The sequence below is a fragment of the Pomacea canaliculata genome, linkage group LG5 (assembly GCF_003073045.1).
Source record: "Pomacea canaliculata isolate SZHN2017 linkage group LG5, ASM307304v1, whole genome shotgun sequence".
NCBI classification, from domain to species: Eukaryota; Metazoa; Mollusca; class Gastropoda; order Architaenioglossa; family Ampullariidae; genus Pomacea; species Pomacea canaliculata.
The window spans coordinates 18,300,538-18,320,856 of NC_037594.1; the positions used below are offsets into that span (position 1 = coordinate 18,300,538).

Consider the following 20,319-nt stretch of genomic DNA (forward strand, 5'->3'; position numbering starts at 1 on the left):
TTCAGAGTTTCAGGAGACACCCGTGGTTCGAGGAGAGTACCCTTGGGCGGATACTGATGCCACTGAAATGCCTTCCTGCACCGGCAGGCTTGAGCACAACGGCCTCCCTTTACCGCGTCCTTTCTTTGCCGGTTAGGAGCGCCCCCTGTTATGTGGTACGGAAAATGCGCCATTTAACTGTTCCACAAAGAACCGCAATTTCGTTCGATAGTTCTGTAGTGGTGTGGATGGGTGGTTGTGGGGGAGAGTGAGCGAATCGTCGCATAGTGGGACGATAATAATGTACATGAGCTGATCCGTTAACACTCTTCTGAGACATGGCGTCGGTCCTGCAACAGCTGCAACATTTTGTCAGCGATGGGCGCCGTTAGCACAACATGCTACATTTATACAACAGGTATGTGATAGCCGGGGACTTGTTGAAGTGTTTGGCTGGCGAGAAGGGGCTGTGTGGTAACCTGTTCAGCGCCGGGCAGGTGCCTACACACACTGCAGGGAGATAAGCAGAAGGTGTTGTGGGAGTTGATGCAGAGCGCGGCAAAGCCGATCGTCGGTAGTGAGGAAAAAAAAAATAATGGGAAGAGTTTCGTCTCGTCGATGTCAATCAGCGAGAAAAAGATGTGAGCAGAGAGAAAATGTGTAATTGGCTGGCTTACCCATCCCGCTTGAATTAAGTGCTGTTCGGTGATCAGTAAACATGCAACAGTTAATCGTGATTGATGTCGACGTGTAGTTCAAGGTTGCTTAAGCTTGCAACTCAGTAATGGTTGATGTCTGCGTTGTGTGGCCATCAGAGGCCAGGTGCACCACACACCTGGTCAATAAGTTCTTGTTGGATAGCTAACGCAAATCAAATAATTAAAATTTTCATAAAATAAAAGGAAGGATAAGGATAATTACATTACTATTTGTCCATCCAGGAGACCAAAGAAACAACGGTATTTCAGCTAACTGTTGCGTTAGCCATCCATCGAGATATGTATTATGCACGTGCTCTACCTTTTCTTCTTAGCAACTCAGCTTGGCTTCAAAAGGAATCTATATTTATAAAGACTTGGCGATCAGTAATATTTTTAGATTAGCCGTGAATTGTTGCTACTTGTTTGTTTGTTTTTTGGGGGGATGGGTGGGGATGCTACTTCCCTGAGAGTTTGATCTGGACAATAACAATGTATGACACTATTATCCGTAATCATAATATTATTAATAATTTTGCATGAGCGAATGTGCCTGTTGTGTTAGCAGCAGCTAATTGCCTTAAGCAGTGTTGTAAACCGTGTTGTTCTACGAAATTCTGCTTGATCTCTGCGCATTCTATCACGTTCTATTTTCCAACGGATACTTGCACACTGCAGAATCTGAGGCAGTGTGTAAGCGAACCAGCTGTTATTTACAGGCGTCTGTCCTTTTCACAACTCTCTTTATGGAAGACCAAACAAATAAGAAAAAAAGGGAATAAAAAATTAGCGAAAATTTTTCAAAACCTTCTAAAGTTTCTAGATGCGTTTGGGGGCTCTGAATCACGAGGGTGCTCATGGCAAAAGTCCATAAACTGCAGACTCAGTGACGTTGAACCTTTCTAGATTGTTTGGATCCAGCAGTAAATACTGGCAACAGGACGATAACATAATTTATGTATACATGAACCTTCCGAGTCATTTGCGGTCCTTACGAACTAAGCCATGTTAGAAGCCAGCAGTGCTATGGCATAATACAACGAAAGTAAATTGGTAGCTGTGTGCAAGCTGTCGTACCATTGCTTAATTGTGGATGGTAATAATGAACCAAAATACACAATATGTTTACTAAAAGTTACATTTTTAGGATTGTGTTTAGCGTGCGCCAGAGTCTGAAACCGAGATCGATTGATTGAAGCACCATAGCCACTCAGAAAAGAAAGTATACAAGATCAACCATAAAATACAATAATTAAAAAAATTATACAAAAACTTATATAAAAGTAGCGAGTACTTTCGAGCATTAGTAATTAATATGTGATATGTTATCTTCAGTAGAATTTATAGCGCGTGAGAAAATAAGCCAGAGAGTAAGATTGTGTGAAAGGGGTATGTAAACATCACGACGCTGTTACATCTTCGGAAAACACGCTGACACTGCTGTTATTTGTATTATCTGTTATAAAAATAACTCTTCAGAGATGACCTAGAGGCATACATGACCGGGTTCTTCAGCGCAGGTCATTACCGCTTTAACTTTTTATTTCCCAAATGCCTTGCGTGCTTCACGGTTAGGGAAGTGCAGGCGCCGAGGCAAGTTTCATTTTAAAAGTTCTTCGTACACAGCACAGCTACTCGGTGCAAAACACGATCAGGCATGCTTTGCTGACAAGACCCACATTTGGAATCTATGTCTGAACAAAATATATAAATATACTTTTAATTTTAAATGGGGCATTTTAAAGTTTTTAGCAGCCTCTATTTATTATGATATTCGTGCAATCTTCATAAAGACGGTCAAGTTTAATTGATAAGTACGGTACGGTTTAATTGATCAATTACCCACAGTTAGGCATGCGAGGAAGCAGATATGGGGACAAAGGAAGATGAGTAACATATTGAGCGTGTTAGGGGGACTGGATTTCGTCAGGTTTAGCTTTGGGCGCTTGTGGGCCCTTTCTTTATGTAATTTTCCATTTTTCTAGCCGTATTAATCCGCGGATACTGAATCAGCGAATACGGGTGCACGAACTGTATTAAAAATGCTTATAGATGGGGAACGTAAGGCAGGAACTCAACTTTTGCATGTTCATCATTGTTTGTACAGTCCATCGCTGGAAACATAGCAGATGTTTTTGGGAGCGATTGCGTTACACATTCGTTTCCTGAACTGATACATACTATGGTCATTATTGAAGACTTCACAAGTTTTAAAGCGGATTAGCGTTGCTCGTTTCCATAAGCATAATTAATTAGGGAAAACTCTTTCCATGCCGTAGCAATAAGTAAGCCGTATTTATCTTTAGCTTCGTGCTCGACAAACCTATATTCGTTCAAATGTTTCATCGACTGTGCTGTAGTGAAAGAATTCATGATGGCCGATGCTTAGTATATGCATGCTTCTGTATATTTAGAAAAGCACTGGACGAGAACGCCGAGAGTTAATTACAGGAATTGCCACTGATTCCAGATACAAGCTTGTAAAAATCGTTTCGCAGTTCGATGTATGCAAGCTCCAGGTGCTTCATATGGAGGGGAGGAAGTGAGAAGGGGAAAGGGGGAGTGTGGGAGAGAACGCGATGATATACCCAACGCCAGTTAATGTTGTGCTCTGTGCCCACCAGTCCTCCTGCAGACTCGGAGCAAAGAATATAAACATGGTTTTGCAGGAGAGCCCGTATACACTGGCCGGTCTTCTGTAAAGGGCAACTTTGTTAAATCCCAAGGGTGTACGGAATCCAGCTCTTAAGAATTTAGTTTAAGGGGACAAGCTTCACTCTTCAGGGCCTTTGGATAAGTTGGTAGCATTGACAAACGGGGTGGAAATAGTCGCCATTGATGCCTGGAGTCCAGAGTGGTTCGTAACATTTGTAACTGCTGGAGTTGTTGGGCGACAGCCGGTCAGTGTAGATGTAGCAGCTTATTAGTCTTTTGGAGATGTCGTCTGCCTTGAAATCAATTTTTTTGGTTTTTGGTGCGAATTTTGTTCATCTCGCTTGAAATATGCTCGAAACATAATCTGCTGTTGCTCCGCCATTATTTTACGTCATCATTACCGTCATTGTTGTCAACATAATCATCAACATCATTGTTGTCAGCATCTTCATATCGTAGATTGTTTTGTCCTTAATTTACGTGATGTACGATATGTACAATCGACCTATTTCAAACTCTTTTTTTCTGGTTCTGGTATCATCCTTGGCCTTGCTGACATATTTTGAGGTGCTGCACGTAGTCGATGAAAATAATCAACTGGTAGAAGAACCAGTCACAGGATCTGTTACCCACTTTCACTCGTGGTCATATTGCTGATGGGCATTTTACACCGTTGAAACACTAATAATAGAGGAATAATAGAGAAAAATGTTTTCTTTCCCTTGTATGGCACCTAATGTTGATGTCATGCTGGTGGAATGGGGTCGAGAGAGGAAGTGATGATGGCGTTGACCATTCATACAATCACACAGGAAGGGCGACAGTTTTTCTCCACATGGCACAGATCTTCATGAGCTCCAAAAACCGCTTACTATTTTTACTATTTAACCATATTACGACTGAATTAAAGTATAAACCTCAAAACCACCAAAAATGCATATTTCAGCATCACAGAGGCAACAACAGTTTTAGTATCATCCGCATATAACATGTAGCTAGAAGTACGGGCTGCAATTACTGTTAAAAATAACCCGCCCTGATGTGAGTTTAACAGGTTTTTTGTGACGACTGGCAACACATTTCCCAGGAAAGAGTTGACGGTTATGTTCTGCATCCGCAATACATCTAAATGACCATAAATATCCCCCATCCTTCCTAGTCAGAGATCCTGTTTTTAGTCTGAAGAAAATCACCATTTAGTAACAGGCACAGTCGCTTGACCTTATACCGAGCTTGACAAACATGGTATTTGCGCGAAATATAGTAACATGCTTATGGCGGAGTCCACTGTCACCGCCGTGTGACCTGTTGACCACGATGGACGTTCCGCCCTTTCAGAAGGGGGGGCATCGGGCCATGGTAACACCTAATTTTTGCCGCACTGATGGCGATGTAGACGAGGAGGAGGCGAGGGCCAGTCAGTCGCCACAGAGCGACCATAGCGTCACAGTCCTGGTGCTCAGGGTCCTTGCTGTGCAGCCTTGCTTAGAACACAGACATTTTATGGGAGCGTCATTCTCCAGCGCTTGTTGTCTTCTCCCTCCAAGCTGTTGCATTATGCTAATGCCCTCAGTGTACGCTGGCACCGCCGGCTGGCTGTTGGCTTCTCGTGCAGCACCGACGCTGGAACGCCGGTCAACCAGTGGCAGTCCAAGGAGGGGGACAGTAACGGTACGTGGTGGCTTTTTACATCGCTCCCGTCCTCAAGCTAATCATCTAGTCCTGCGCTGTCGTTTAGCAGTCTGCCTCAAAGCGCATACCGTATCAGGCACCAGTGTTAGATGCCCGGATGCAAGCGTTTAGCTATGAACCGACATTGCTGAGTTTCGGGGTTACTGTCGCTTGGATTGACAGCTGCACCTATACGCTGAAGAACTGGACAAAGACGTGAACGAGAAGGTTCGTTGAGTGTCAGGGCTGCGAAAGTGTGGGGAGGGTCTGGTGAGAGTGTCCCACCTAGTTTTCTCTAGGTAGTGCCAGCGGTGTCATGCTGAAAGCGATCGAGTTGGCACGGTATGTTGATCAGCGACACGGCATCGTACGCTGGCAGCCAGACGGGTGAGTATTGATTTGTGAAGCAGTTTGCTGCTTCTGCTGCTGCTGCTGCTGCGTCGCCGTCGTTGGTAAGTGCTTTGCTGTACGCCTGTAGCGTGCGGCTGCAGGGCTGAGAATGGAATCAGCAATGGCGGCCACCTGAAGATCATTCGTGAGAGACAACAAGTGAATGAAGAGGATCTCTCTAAATCTCTCGGCGCTCCAGTCCCAGATCACCTCCTGCAATTCTTGCTTGATGAACTTCCCAATTTTATATTGGAGCCTACACCTCTGAACAGTGTCTTTTTTAAAAATTCGTTCTATGTATAAAATATGTGGCCATTTCGCTCAACTCCGGTCTGAACCACAATGGTGTGTGCCGTGAAACCTTGCCAGACCCAGCACTGTTTTAGTGTTGGCTAACGTGATTAGTGACAATGTAGCCGAGAGTTTGGTCGTGTCACAACACTCAGCCTGTCTGCCGTGCGGCATTGGAGCAGCACCGCACGCGCCAGCAGACAGGGAGTGTCGCTTTGACATTTTTCCTTAGCACACCGGAAAGTTCAATGTATTTCCCAGCAGTCTCTGTCTTTCTGCCACTTTTGTCAGGCGCAGTGCGATAGCCACGCTGGATATTCCTCAGCAAGGAAACTGTATTTGCTGTCTCCGATATTGTTACCTATCTCACCATAAAGCGGTGCCTAAAAAAGGTAAGATTATGTAAGGATCTTAACACGTGCCGCAGGGCCTGCAGGATACCGTGGACGTGTCGCAATGCCTGCAGGACGTTAATGACACGTCTCCTGTCTCTGCAGGGTATTAATGTCATGTCGCTGTATTTGCGGGATATTGTGGGCACGTCTCCTGTCTGTGTCTGCAATATATTAATTATGTGTCTGTACCAGCAGGGTGCAGGATATTACTCGTCGCTGTATCGGCACTACATTGCATATTTCGTCCATTATACCGGCAGCCTCACTTTAAAAAAAGAAAAGAAAGGGACAATAGAAAACAGCAACGGTTAATTATAATTATTATTATTTGGAAACTCATATTTAACGTTCTCCTCGTAATCAATGAACACTGGTTGACTACAAACTCGTTGACAGGTGCGCTCGGTTTTTTTTTTGGCGCTCGGTAGCCTACCAGCTAGTGAGTCATGGCGGCATAAGGTTTCTATAGGACGGAGGGTTCGCTGAAGCTCGTTGCCATGGCAGCCAAAAATGATAAACTACTGATTTTCATCATTTACAAAGACAAAGGAAACGGGCAGGTTGAATGGACACTGTTGATGATTGATTAGACATATCCGTAAATTAGAATTCTTGCTATTTGTTTTAGTCGTGTTTGTTTATGTAAAGCTCTGTACTTTTAAAACAAATGGCGCAAACACTCGTTGAAGATTAATGGTTAATAGCTTAAATGGTTACTACGCTATTGTAGCGAAGACACGTGCTCTTGACAAGCAGCTGAGACAGTGGTTTGGTTCATTTCGGTGATGTGCGGCGTGCTTGGTGATCTAGACACTTAGAAAGTACAGTTCCGACTTCGACAAAACTGCATTGATAGTCGACAGTGGCTCCACCCACGTAATGCTCTACATTGAGACACAATGCTTACTCCAGTCGCACGACTTCTAACATGTAACACACGAGCACACCAGTGTGCACGCACACACACTCCCCTGTCATGAGCCCAAGAACGCACAATGCCGTAAAATAAAGCCATTTTCCTTTCAGAAATCTTATTCTCATCGACGTCCAGCTAAGACCTTTTGGCCTGTGTTCGGCACGAGCCTGAATCACTCCTTTCATTCAGCATCCGCTCCAACCCCTCGACGTGTGCTCCCCTAGCGCCTCGTGGCGTCTTCCAGCGGCCGACAAACGCGCCATCTGACGAGGACGGAACCCACGCCAAAAGGGAACGAAGCCCCAGTTGTTTGTTTGCAGGAATGACAAGATAATAGCGATCCTTGACAGGATTATAGGCGGTAGGTGTACAACAGGCATCCGGCGGGATATTTATGACCCCCTGAATCCGGACTTTTTTGTGGTGGAGACTGGATGAATCATACTATCTCATTCAGCAGGCTTCATTTAGTAAGTCATTGCAGCTACTGGTTCATATCTTTAGCGCTTCCTAATGGGAGATGGGTGATGCAGGCATGCAGCATCTTGTAATGATGGTAATGGTAATGCCAACGACGACGACGACGATTGTTTTCGTGATAATACACAGACAGTAGTTCTTGACGGCAGGAAGTGATCTACATTCTAGATTGGAAAAGAAATGCGGACTGCCATAAGTGAACTCAACTGGGCAGACTGCGTTTTGTCATCCAGCTGATTTAGAACCTCACTGATGTAACAAGGCTAGCGTTGAGTACAGAGCCATACTTGATCTTCGTGTCTGCACGCATTTACAGTGTGGTTTGTCCTTATTGAAATGTTGTACAAGCACGACTGTGTCCATTTTAAGCCTCTCCCCTGTAAATCCCGACCCCCGTCATTAGCAAGTGTAATGTCAGAATGTCAGCCACATCCTGTGTTTTGCACCACTCATGGCTGTTGGATGGCTGGGGAAGAGACATTCGGTGCGTTCGGTGCATTTAGGTGCAACTGTGCTGACAGGTCTATGTGCACCGTAGCTGTCGTCAGGTGCAAAGGTCACGGCGCTTCCAGAAGTGTGGATACACTTGCAGGGAAAAGAACCAAAGCTGAAACACGGACAGTGTGTGTTCTCACTTCTCGTTCTGTAGACACTGCCATTCGTGTATCAAGAATGCAATGATACGAATTGTAATGTTCTGTTATAGGGAGGTACATGTTCTAGACTCTAGAGCCTAGTCGCCGTAGGGGCAGTGAATTCATTTAATGCCATAATATCGTGGAAGGCAGTACCCAGCCCTATCACTTCATCGTCTTTTACGTCTCATAACTAAAGACAATGTAAGGTTTTTACTTATAAATAAGGTATCCCTCTGGACTTAAAAAAGTTTCTACAGTCGTAGGCCCAAACGAGTTTCGAACCCATGACTTCCTACTTAGAAGTGAGCTCAGAAAACCCTAGTTGAATGTTCAGTCAACGGATATCGAGGGATGTACATAATGTAACCTTCTTCCCACCCCACCCCCCCCGCACCTAAAAGTGCTTTCTTTTCAAACCCAGTTTAGTTGCACTTTTAAAGCGATGATTCACTAGGTTAATGCTTTGAACTGAAACCAAGTCAGAAGCCACACAAAACGTGCCTACGGATGTAGACACCCATGTAGGTCCTCCTTCCACTGTCCAGCAGCACCCGTCGTTCTCAGTAACTAGCAGAGCTTTGCTCGCCATTTTCTCTGCGGATATCCAAAAAGATGCGTTTTGGACTTTTGGTATTACATCCTTTCAGCTGCTTAATGATGGTGTTCAAGTAGTTTTTTGCCCATGCGTTGGATCACGACATCGTGCATTAACCACTTCCTGTGTCCTCCCCCCCCCCCCCCCCCGCAACTTTACGAGATCGTCGTGTAAAGGACGTGGACTCACAGTTTCTTTCAGTCGAGAGACGCATGCGAAAATGTTTTTGATGTTTTTTCCTCACCAGATAATTCTCGAGTAGAAGTTTTTCAGGCGTTGGTCAGCAGCAGCCACTCAGATCCACATTGATATTGGTATTTTGGTGCGTCAGAATTGGTATTTTAATGTCAGTTGGTATTTCGGTTTGTCAGAATTGATATCACAGTATGTCAGAATTGCGTTAACAAGTACGTTTTCCTCCATTAACACGAAGTGGAAGACACCCAGCCGTTTCAAAGTTCATGGACAGAAGCTACTCTAACACCGCTAATATCATTAAATACCCGCAACTCTTTGAAAGAGGTAAAGTGCACAAAAAGGAATCGACTGAGAGAAAAAAATAACGGTTCCTGGATAAATCGTCCTCGGCTGTACTGACGATGTGATCAGGTACGCAAGTGCTTGCCAAGTATTGTCATGAACTCCGCATTTTAACATGTTTTTGCGGCCTAAGCATTCTCTTACAACTTCGTCCCCGATGTGGCAAACAAACACCATTGGTGTGGAGTTTACAGAATTTTTCTATCACGCACGCGCATGCACACATGCATACCCACGTACGCTCTCTCGTCAAAAAATTACTCAAGATTATAATCGTTATTTTGTATAAAAACTATGACTCATCAACAGCCAAGAGAAGTGGCTCATTTGAGAAAATTTGACTGGAAAGAGTTTTTTTTTTTTTTAAAATTCCTGTCTCCTTTTCTTCCCACTTCCCCAGACTCCTTTTTGCAGGTGTGCGATTTTTGTCCCGGCCTCTTCTGTCTGGCACCGACCTTCCCACAATGCACGTGTTTCCAGTCCTCCTCTTGCGCCCTCGGTGCATATTTCAGCGGCCTCCATGTTGCTCATGTTTAGGACATAGTCATCACCAGCGGCGGGTGCTTATCGTTAATGAGCGCATGATCTAAAAGAAACAAAAGATCGGCGTCTGTCTGCTAGAAGTCGTCATGGCTGGGCCAACTTCCGCCGGGCTGTAGGCAAACTCCGCGTGGCGGCTGTTGGCGGCCTCACATCGCCGGAAACATCGGCTATTTTTAGGACACTGCGCCGCTCTGTTACATCAGCCAGTTTTTTTTTTTCGGTAGTGACGTCATAGACCGGGGCTTTGGAGGAAAGGGAGGTTATTTCCGAGTTACGCCTTGCCGTTTATGATGATTGGAAGGTATATTTTTAAAGTCTTCTTCGGTGTAAACAGCTGCATCCCATGCAACGTGATGGCGTGAACCGCAGAGTGCGGAGTTCATTCTGATACGTAGCAGTGTGAGCATCCGGTGTCAGACGGCAGGGCCCGGCAACGGGGCCTGAGACAAATGTAACTGCTTACTGTCCTGGTGACTTCTTAATTATTATGGGAAGGAGGTATAAAGCGTCTAACGATCTTCGCTGACAAACAAGAGTTTTACAACTGCCCTGTCGACAAGTGGCTGCATGTGACGTACGATTGATTGCGGGCAAAACGTCACCCGATGGCAGATAGCGGCTGTAGTGGATAGTTAAATACGCATGCGCAGCGCAGTTTATTGGTTTCTATATGAATTGCGTTGTTTCTGCCTGCCTTGATCACCTGCACTCACAAGCGCCCATGGAGCAAAAAAATTAACTCTAGAATGGCACATGTGAGAATCAAAACTAACCCAATTTCTGGGATTGCAGGCTCATTTCCACTTTCCTCCCACCACCCACAATTCACGCATGTTCATTAAAGTGTTCATGAACTGGTGTATTGGAGACGGTAGTCAGTGCACCTGGTGGGACAACAAATGATTCAGTCACGTGTTTACTATCGTCCATGGCCTTTCTGCGCATTGTGTTCCCTGTATATAAATAAATGCGTGTGTGTGGATGCGCGCATATACGTGAACTGATGACAATGATCAACTTTATTTGTCCCGATGGGCAATTTGAACATGGGAAGGTGCTCTAGCTACAAAGTAAAAGTTACAAATAAAAGTAAGAATGAGGTTCGATGCACGGTGCAGCGTTAAAAGATGTCAACATGAAAAATATTAGCAAGTAAAAAAGAAGGATAGTGACGGTTATAGATAATATTAAACAACAATTAACTTACATCAAGAATATCATGTGCGCACCTACAACATCGCACACTACTGACACTTCATCTGAGGTTGAGCAGCTGGACCGCAGATGGGACAAATGATTTCAGGTGTCTGTTACTTTTACATATTGACATAGCTTGGCATTTACCTGAGCTTAAAAATACAAAATCTCTCTTTGGTACATGTTCAGGTATTGACAAAATGCGTGAAGCTTTTTACTATTTGTTTATCACAGAAAGAAACTAAACCTCTCTGTTTGACACCAATTATCTTGGAACAGATGTGGACCATACTGTTCAGACTGTTCCTATCATGCGAAACCAGCATACAAATGGAAAATATGAAAGACTCTCAATCAATAAACGACTAGTAGAAACGGCCTAAGATTGACTAACTGTAAAACTATTGAGCCTACGGAGAAGGTACATTCTTTGTTGGCCACGTTTAACAAAGTGTTCGTTTTTTAAATTCCATTTGAGCTTGCAATCAACGTGTCCGTGGACGTGCGTGTGTATGTGTGAGAGAGTGCTTGTCTGTGCATGTGCTTGCTTGCTCGTGTGTACTAGCGTATGTCTATAGGTATGAAAGTTTTTCTGTTGTATTTCCATTCATTATAGACGCTATGTCTTCAAAGATTCTAATCCATGGGGTTGCGAGATTGGCCACATTGAGCTTGAACCTGTACAATTGTTCAGTTCAGTTAATCGAGATATTCGTACTGACTATGATTTTTATACAGCTCTCGGTTCATTTGCCTCTGAGGTTTGCAATCGTTTTATTTTCATTTTATAGTACCTTTCCGTTATTTCCATAACATTTAGTGAGCGCAGTGCAGCTTCAGAGAGACTGAAGCGCAATTGGCCATGACGAAGGCTGGCACCCACTTTGTGGAACAATCAGAAGGCTGCTGCTTTTGCTATATGCATTCTGTGCGCCAGCTAGCAAAGCTAACTCATGTCTTCTCATCTTCTTTGTGGAAATGGTCGTTTAGATGCGCACTGTCTGGACACTGATTTTAACATCAGGTGAGGAGGTTTAGAACAGTTAAACTTGGCTTTGTTGATAAAGTGAGATAAAACCATGCAGCTTATCTGGATGGTTGGATTTTTCAGTTCTCCCACCTATTGAGGTGATTTCTCACACTGTGGATGAAAGATATTGGAAAAAGCAAAAAAAAAAAAAAAAAACCCCCAAAAATACAACAGTACATGTACTTGAGAAAACTCTTAATTGTGGATCTAGATATTTTGAACCTCGTCTAGTATTTGATGGATTGTGTTGAGCATGTGGCAGGTTTTCCAGCCATCAGTTACACCACAGTCCTTGTTCACTGCAAGTTTATGACAACATTGCCGGATGGTTAAAAAATAGTTTTAAATCTATGACTTCATTCATCAGCATTCACTTAACATTTTAATCTATCAGTTATTTGGAAAGGCTAAAGTGTGTACATCTCATCTCACAAAAATAATTGGACTTCTGTGATCTTGCTTTGTCTCACAACTTGAGTAATTGCATGTAAATGTGAGTTAACTATCAACTAACTGCAAAAAGTAAAGCAGAAGATAAGGCTTGTTCAGCTGGATACATAGGAACATCAGGGTTAGTGGTTCGAACTGTTCAGTGACAGGAATTCCTAGAATTAGGCCTCCCATACAAAAGTAACCAGGATCCCCCCACCTCCAATCTTCTTGCTGCTCTTTTGTTTGGACTGTGAGGTTTTCATCTCTTTCTTCTTCTTGTTGCTCTTCCTCTCCCCCTTCCCTCCTCTTGCATAGGCTAGCTTTGCACAGTGTTTTTAGCCAGTACAGTCTCTGTATATATAAGGGCATCCCTACAGTGAGCATGTACAGATAATTGTTAGTTACTTTGAGTAAACAAGATGTTTGTTTTTAAATTCTCATCAGCTACAAGATGTACTCACATTCTACCAACATTGCCATGCAAGATATATATATACACACACACAGTGGACTACATAAGTTGTAAGGTTTCCTAGAAAATGAATGTCGCTCTCTATTTCACCCTCTTACTCTCACATAAACACACAGTGCAAGAGATATATTGAGAGCCTGCTGCTGGCAGAGAGAGCTCTTCATGTGTGAGAAAAACATAAGAACTAGTTGCTATAGAAACCATGCATACCAGAAACGTTGTCCTATATTTAGTTCTTAGATTATTCCATTGTACATCTTCCAAAAACAACTCTTGCAGCTGCTGTATTTGCAATATTCAATCTGTTTGAATATAATGCTACCTTTTATTCTAAAACATTTTTGATCATTATTCCTGTCTGTTGCTTTCCTATACTTCTGTTTAGCGTGAAGTGCTTCTGCACTAATGATTGTTAAGAAACCTGTACCATGCTTTTTTTTTCTCCATGTCTTTTATGAGTTTTTTTGTGTGTGGTCTGTCTTTATTATTGAGCATCAGGTTTTACCTCATGATTGCCTGACACTTTCTGCTTGAGTGTATCAAGGCCACTTTTGATAACTGTTTTGGGGAATGCACATATTTATCTATGATTATCTAAGTCAGAGGTGGGCAATTAATTTTCCCAAGGGGCCGCATGAGAAACTCGGATGGTTCTAGAGGGCCGTACTAATATAGTTAACTCAGTTTTACCCAATAGTGTATATATATAGTATATATGCTGGCGGGCAGGCCAGCGGGCGGGCCGGTCAGAGACAGGAGGCGGGCCAGATCCGGCCCGCGGGCCGGCGTTTGCCCAGGTCTGATCTAAGTGAACACATTTTTTGTTATCAATTTTTATTGATTTCACAATGATTTTTTTATGCTTGTGCTTCAGGTGTGTTATCGTAGATTCCAGTGATTCAGTTGAATGTAGTGTCCACATCCAAAATTGGCAACTGTGTGGTACTACAACTGCAAAGCCATGAAGGTCTGGATATTACCCCTCCTACTTGTTCTGTCTGCCTGTCTCTTGACAGCAGTCAATGGAGCACAGATACATAGTAAGTAGGCTTTGTGCTGTTTTGATTGAAACACCAAAACCTTTAGTTATCATAATGTTTTAAAATTATTTATTCTAATCAAAAACATCATAAACATACTGGTTTTATCATGATTTCCTCAGTGTACCCAAAGCAAATTGCAAGAGTAATATAAGCACCTTTTGGCCACAGTAATATCGCCAGTAATTCATCCTCAAAACTCAAAACAGCAAATGATGTTGACTGACTAGTTATTCATCCACTCATCAAAAAGCAGAAGATGATATTACTTTCAAAAGAAATGTGTCATATCAGCTTCGAACATTTTTGTTTTACAATTTTCTCAGAATCTTTTTAAAATACATTTGTCTAGCAACCTGATTTAAGCATAAGGAGAGAAGATGTTTTTTTTTTAAATTGGTGTTTTGTGTGTAGAGCAGCATATACAAAAATCTCTGCACACTCATGTTTAAGCATATGCATGTCTTTTGCAGATTGTATGCCACCAGCCATTACCACGCAGGCTAGAATGACTGTGTATTTTCATGACAGTACTAAAGTGGATCTCCCTTGCATAGCTCAAGGAAAACAGACACTAGTGTAAGATTTTCAGATATTTTCTTTCATCAAATTCATTTGTTTGTTTGTGTTCGTATGTATCTGTCCATGTGTGTGTGGATGCGTTGATTTATTATTGTTGTAACTTTTTTCCTGCTGAATTTATTGTCAGACTTCATTTTTGTAGATACATGTATCTTTCATGGAATGTAATGTACATGACTGTGTTTTTAAACTACATGTGGTGATCAGGTAGTGAAGTGGTAAATTCCTTGTGACTAGTCCAGTGAAATTTGTGATGCTTAGGATTCAGGTCTCATGTTCACAAAGTACTATCCCTGAATTACTATTCTTAACTCCCTTGCAAAACTGTCATGCTATCCATCGTGTAACAACTCCATCTTTATACTGTTTACAGTACCTACATCCCATCATACTTTAATCCATTGCTTTAAGTTCTACTCTTGTACTTCATCTTTATGTTGTTCAGTTGTTCCTATACCTACCTCACCATTTACTATCTGTTTTCTTTCATTTATCATGACTGATTCACTCATCAGACAGAGAGTGTAATCTATCTTGGTCGTAATGCTGTGTATTAATTACCCATTATTATTATTGTTATGCTACCAATATTTATCTCTGGATTGGAGACCTTTCAGATACACTAACCAGTCAGTTTATGTTTATTTTTGAAATAGATCCACCATGCAAGAAATCATAACAAATAGACTTATTGCATCTGAAAAACTGGTTACATTATTACATGAAGACTCTAAAAGTAATTTGAGTATAGATACTGTCAGCAAGAGTAAAAATTCCTCTTTCTGTTGCTTCTTTGCAGCTATTCCTGGCTAAAGGATGGCGAAGTTCTTGACCTTAACTCGGAAGAAAATAAGGCTCGGATATCTGTTACTCCTGGACAGGGAAGCATATCCATTCCTCAGGCTACTGATGCTGATGCTGGGGTCTATCAGTGCAGGGTCCAGAATCAATGTGGTGTGTCATTATCCATTAAAACAAACCTGTTGAGGGTTTTTATTGAACCCTTTCCCCCAGTGACTGAACCAGAGATCAAGAAGGTCAGTCTGGGTCAGAGCTTGAAGTTGAGCTGTAACCCTCCAAACAGCGTTCCAAAAGCTACCACCTGGTGGATTTTAAATCCGTCAGATGATGAGTATAATGGTAATGACAATGTTGACAAGGAGGAAGACATGTTCAACAAAGTTGAAGAAAATGACCGTATCACATCAGACTACAATGGTAAGAATAGCTAGCTCCATCTTAAAAAAATGATGATATTTTGTCATTTTATGTTTCACAGCATCAATTAGCTGTTTTCAGATTTTGTCATAAATAATTATCATTTTAGTTATGAAAATAGTTTCATTACATTAAGTTCTGAATTTGCATCATTACTCCATCTATCAAATGTCAAAATATGTCATGTTTTTTTAATCATAGCGATCAAGCCACTGAAGAGACATACTTTGTGCTATAACCACAATTTACTTTGTAAAAATGTCTAAACTTTCTTAAGACTGTAGATGTATTTCTCATTTGTTCAAGAACTGTCGATTTTTTTTCAACAGGAAACCTGTATTTTATCTATGTTATGGAGGATGATGAACAGAAGGGAAATCGTTACACATGCACGGCCTACAACAGTGAACTGCGGTCATTAAATCAAGGAGAAGATAAAGTTATCAAACCCTATGGAAGTAATCAATTTTTTTCTCTGCAGACTTTCACTGCCGTTTATTTCACTCTTTTCAGTCTGTACTCAGAAAAGTACTATGTGAAGTTTTAGGAATGTTTACTATACATTACAAAAGCCAAAAAGTGATTGTACACAAAGAGCACTAATGTTTGACTCATATAATTAATTTTCTTTGTTTTCTTTGTTTTGATGATTAAATAATAAATTACTTTTTTTGCACAAAGTGTGCTGAAATTTATCATAGATAATTTTCTGTTCTTGTCAGGAATTAAACATCAAGGCTTTGTTTCTATACAATGAAGTAGTGTGAGAAAGATGAAAGTGGACTTTATATGTTCTGGGCATGTACTAACTCAATCCTGATACACTGAAATGCAGAATTCAGTAGGGTCTTAGTATTTGCTGCTGACAAGCATTTGGACATGTTTATTTTAGAAAATAATTATTGAAGAACTTTTAGGGAAACTATAACAAAAGTGGAATATATTCTCAGCAGGCCATCAGCATGAGTAAATCAATAGAGTTTGTTTGTGGACACAGGCAGTATGAACAATATGCCGGTGAGCATGATGTGGCATTCACCTACAGAGGTAGTGGCCTTGGAAGGAGAGAAAGCAAGATTCAAATGCATCATTGCTGGATTGTGGGTTTCATTTATTTATCATTTTAGCAGAACTGAAAGCTGTTAAATTTTAGTCATATTATTAGGTTTTTTTGAGTGTGTAGTTTACTTTAAAGAGCAACAGCAGTGTTAGATGATGGGTATTCCAAACAAGTGAAAACAAAATTAATGGGATATTTGCATATGGCATGTATTAATGGCATGTTAGTAATATTACAGTGGCATATGAATCAGGGGGGAGAGAGGGGCAGGGTCTGCAAAAAGATACCAAGGAGGTAAGAATGTGAACATTGTTCACTGTCAGCCCCACACCAAAGCTTCCTACACCACTGTATTATAAACATTAAATTGGAGAAAATTTCATTTCCATGACTACTACAGTTTTCAGAAAATTATTTGAAGTTTGACTTCATATATACATATCCTGTGTTACTATTGCCAGAATTCGTTACTGAGATAGTTTACAAGCTCTGTACTGGTTTTATCGTTTGTGTTGTAATTTTTTTCAGAATTAGTAATACTTTATGTCATCTTTTCCTAACTAATGATGTTTAATTTTTTAATTTTTTTTTAAGCCCACCTCCAACAGTTAGCTGGAGACGTGTTGGTCATGGATCAATGGATGATGTACGCATGTCTGAGACCTCTCACAAACATGAGTTCACCATTAAGAATGTTCAACCTGAAGATGCTGGAGTGTATGAGTGTTCAGGCCGTAACATTGTCGTGGAAAGCCTGTGAAACAGAATTTTACCCTCATTGTTAAATGTAATATTACATTCTCTTGTCCTTTTCCTTTTTTTAAACAAAAAAAATCATTTCATATAAAACTCTCCTGATAACCTGGTGTCCAGTTCTTGCAGACCTGCTGGGCAGATTAAATAATCTAGTTTTTGCAACAGTAGCATAATGCCCAGCATTTTTTTCTGAACACTACAAAATATTAGGTTAAAGTTGTTATCAGCTACATAGTTCTTGAGTTAATGAAGCATTGGTTTTTTTTTTGTTTATCTTATTTATTAATTTTTTTTTCGTAGCCTCACCAAAGTGGACACAAATGCCTAAAGATATGGAGGTGGGTGTGGAGGATAATGTCACCATCGTCTGCGATGCTGAAGGAGATCCTCAACCTCACATCCAGTGGTATATTAATGGCATCCCCATTAATGAGAGTGAGTTACTTAACAGCTGTTCATCCCATCAAATATAAAACAAAGGGTTTCTACCTATACTGAGCAGTCTGCATTTGTATTAGTCCACTATCAATAAAAATTATAAAGCTTCCTGTCCCACCCAGCAGAGGGTACCTGATTTACCAGAGAAAGTAAAAGCAACAAAAAGAGAAGGTAGGGATCTGCTTTTTGCATTCAATGCCCTCATCACAGTGAAATCCTTACAGTTTGTAAATGATTTACAGTATCTAGAGCACATCTTGTAACGTGTGGATCTCGGTCTTCTCTTTTTGTGATTTTATTTTGTCTGATATAATTAGTAGGTACCCATTTCTGGTGAGAAAGGAGGAAAATTTCCTGCCCTAACAAGCGCTCATAATGACTCTCTGCTCCATAGTTGAGTGCACTGACAACCAGGTTATGAAACCACCTTGTTGCAGATGACATCTGAGCAAATTCAGTGGAAAGTAAACTTTAGTGTATACAAGTTTAGTGCATTGTGCTTCCATTTTCTGTACATCTGCAGGTTCACTGGTTCTAGTCTGGTTGTTTTAAATGGTGTTAGCATCTGTCTTCAGCTGGAAGTTGTACAGGTCTTTTTGCAATATTCAATATATTGCAAGAGTACAGCAGTGCTTTTATGCGAAGATGGCCAATAAATGAAGATGTCTTCAGTTACTGAGGCAATGCATAGCTCTTTTTTCCTGTCACTTCATAACATTCCCTGCTCTAGGATCTGCCATTGGCCCATGATCCTATGCTCCCTAGCTGCCTTCTTCCCTTTCCTGATGGCACATTTAATTTCTTTGTATTTCGAAAGGTGTTTTTGTTTGCTTTTCGTTTCTTTCTTCATGGCCCTTCTTTTGTCACAGAGATCTAGGACGTTTCTTATTCCTCCTATGCTCTGGGCTGTTGACAGTGGCACCTCTTTGACATTAGCAAGGTTGTCTACATCACAATCCATCAAATTCAGTGTAGCGAATTTACCTCCAACCATGTCCTTGAAGACTTCTGCAGCATTTAGGTCTTGCAGCTTCTCCAAATCAGAGAAGATTTAGGGGATCCTTGGCTTCAACTTCAGGCTTGTTAAGACAAGGTTATGGTCGCTGCCTGTGTCAGCACCCCTGCCCTTGTCTTTGTCTTGTTATTGCTGGATTTGGAGCGTCTAGGCAGCTGGATGAAGTTGATTTGGTTGTGGGCTATTCCATATGCTGAGTGCCAACTTGCTGTTCTTGATTTCTTGTTGTATGTAATATGTTGTCTAAGAAGTGTGTGTAAGGCAAGTGGTTTTGCCAAAGTCAGATTTACCCACCGTTTCTGCCTGTTGTTGGTAGGCATCTGGGCTGACCTTGGCATTCCAGTCACTAAGTACAACAAAGATGTCCTTTTTTGGCACTGCCTTAGTAGCCTTGTCTAGCTGTTGGTAAAATTCTTCCTCTTACTTGTCTCTGTGCATGGAGGTCAGAGCAGATACTTGGACAATGGTGACATTGGAAGGCATGGCAGAGGTGGATATAAAGATGAACCTGCTGGATGTGGGCGTACAGCTGATAACTGCTTTAACCACTTCCTCTGTATGAGAAAGCCCACACCATGCTTGTGTCAGACATCTTCCCCACTGTACTAGAATTTGTGGCTTCTGTCTGTTGCTTTCCCCAAATCCTGGCCATCTGACCTCGACAAGTCTCACATTGTCCCACTAATACCATTCTTGCTCTTAGGTGAGCTGTTTTACTTTTCTGCAAAGGTGTAATCTGTGGATATTCCATGTACCAATATATGTTTCTTCACTTAAATTAATATCTGCTTAGGTTCCAGTAGTATTTTTTACCCCCACCCTGGAGACTGCTGATAGGGTGCACGGTTGTTGTTGATGTGGGCCTTCGACTAATCTGGCTCGATGTTTCTTTTGCTGTGAATATACATGGACCTGTCTCTGGTCTTGTATACATGGTAGCACTCATCGTCCATTTCAAGTGAACCACAGCAACAAGAATCATATTTAAGAAATTCAACATGATATATTTTTTATATAGACAGCTTCTCAATTCAGTATTAGTATTTCTTAAAATTTTACAGCTGAACATTTTGTAGCGATGACAAATTTATTTGGATTACTATGTTCTTAAAGAATGTGTGCTCTATTTTAGGTACACCAGCAGCGAGCAACAGGCAAGTGCGGAGAAATGTATTGATGTTTTACAATGTTACACAGGATGACTCACAAGTGATTCAGTGTAATGTGTCCAATGTCTATGGCTACCGATGGGCAGATGTTTTCATGCAAGTTGTTGGTAAGTGTGGTA

The 20,319-nt window shown here is 41.5% G+C and overlaps 1 protein-coding gene across 1 annotated transcript in view; it reads left to right on the forward strand.

The window, feature by feature from the left end:
* Positions 1–20,319, forward strand: part of LOC112564044 (neurofascin-like) — a 56,814-nt gene that overhangs the window by 9,449 nt on the left and 27,046 nt on the right. The window contains 9 exon segments of the mRNA XM_025238610.1: positions 13,797–13,962; positions 14,436–14,541; positions 15,344–15,762; positions 16,092–16,220; positions 16,760–16,862; positions 17,417–17,559; positions 17,562–17,609; positions 17,879–18,013; positions 20,164–20,307. Coding sequence (XP_025094395.1) covers positions 13,884–13,962; positions 14,436–14,541; positions 15,344–15,762; positions 16,092–16,220; positions 16,760–16,862; positions 17,417–17,559; positions 17,562–17,609; positions 17,879–18,013; positions 20,164–20,307 — 1,306 coding nt within the window. The 5' untranslated portion in view covers positions 13,797–13,883.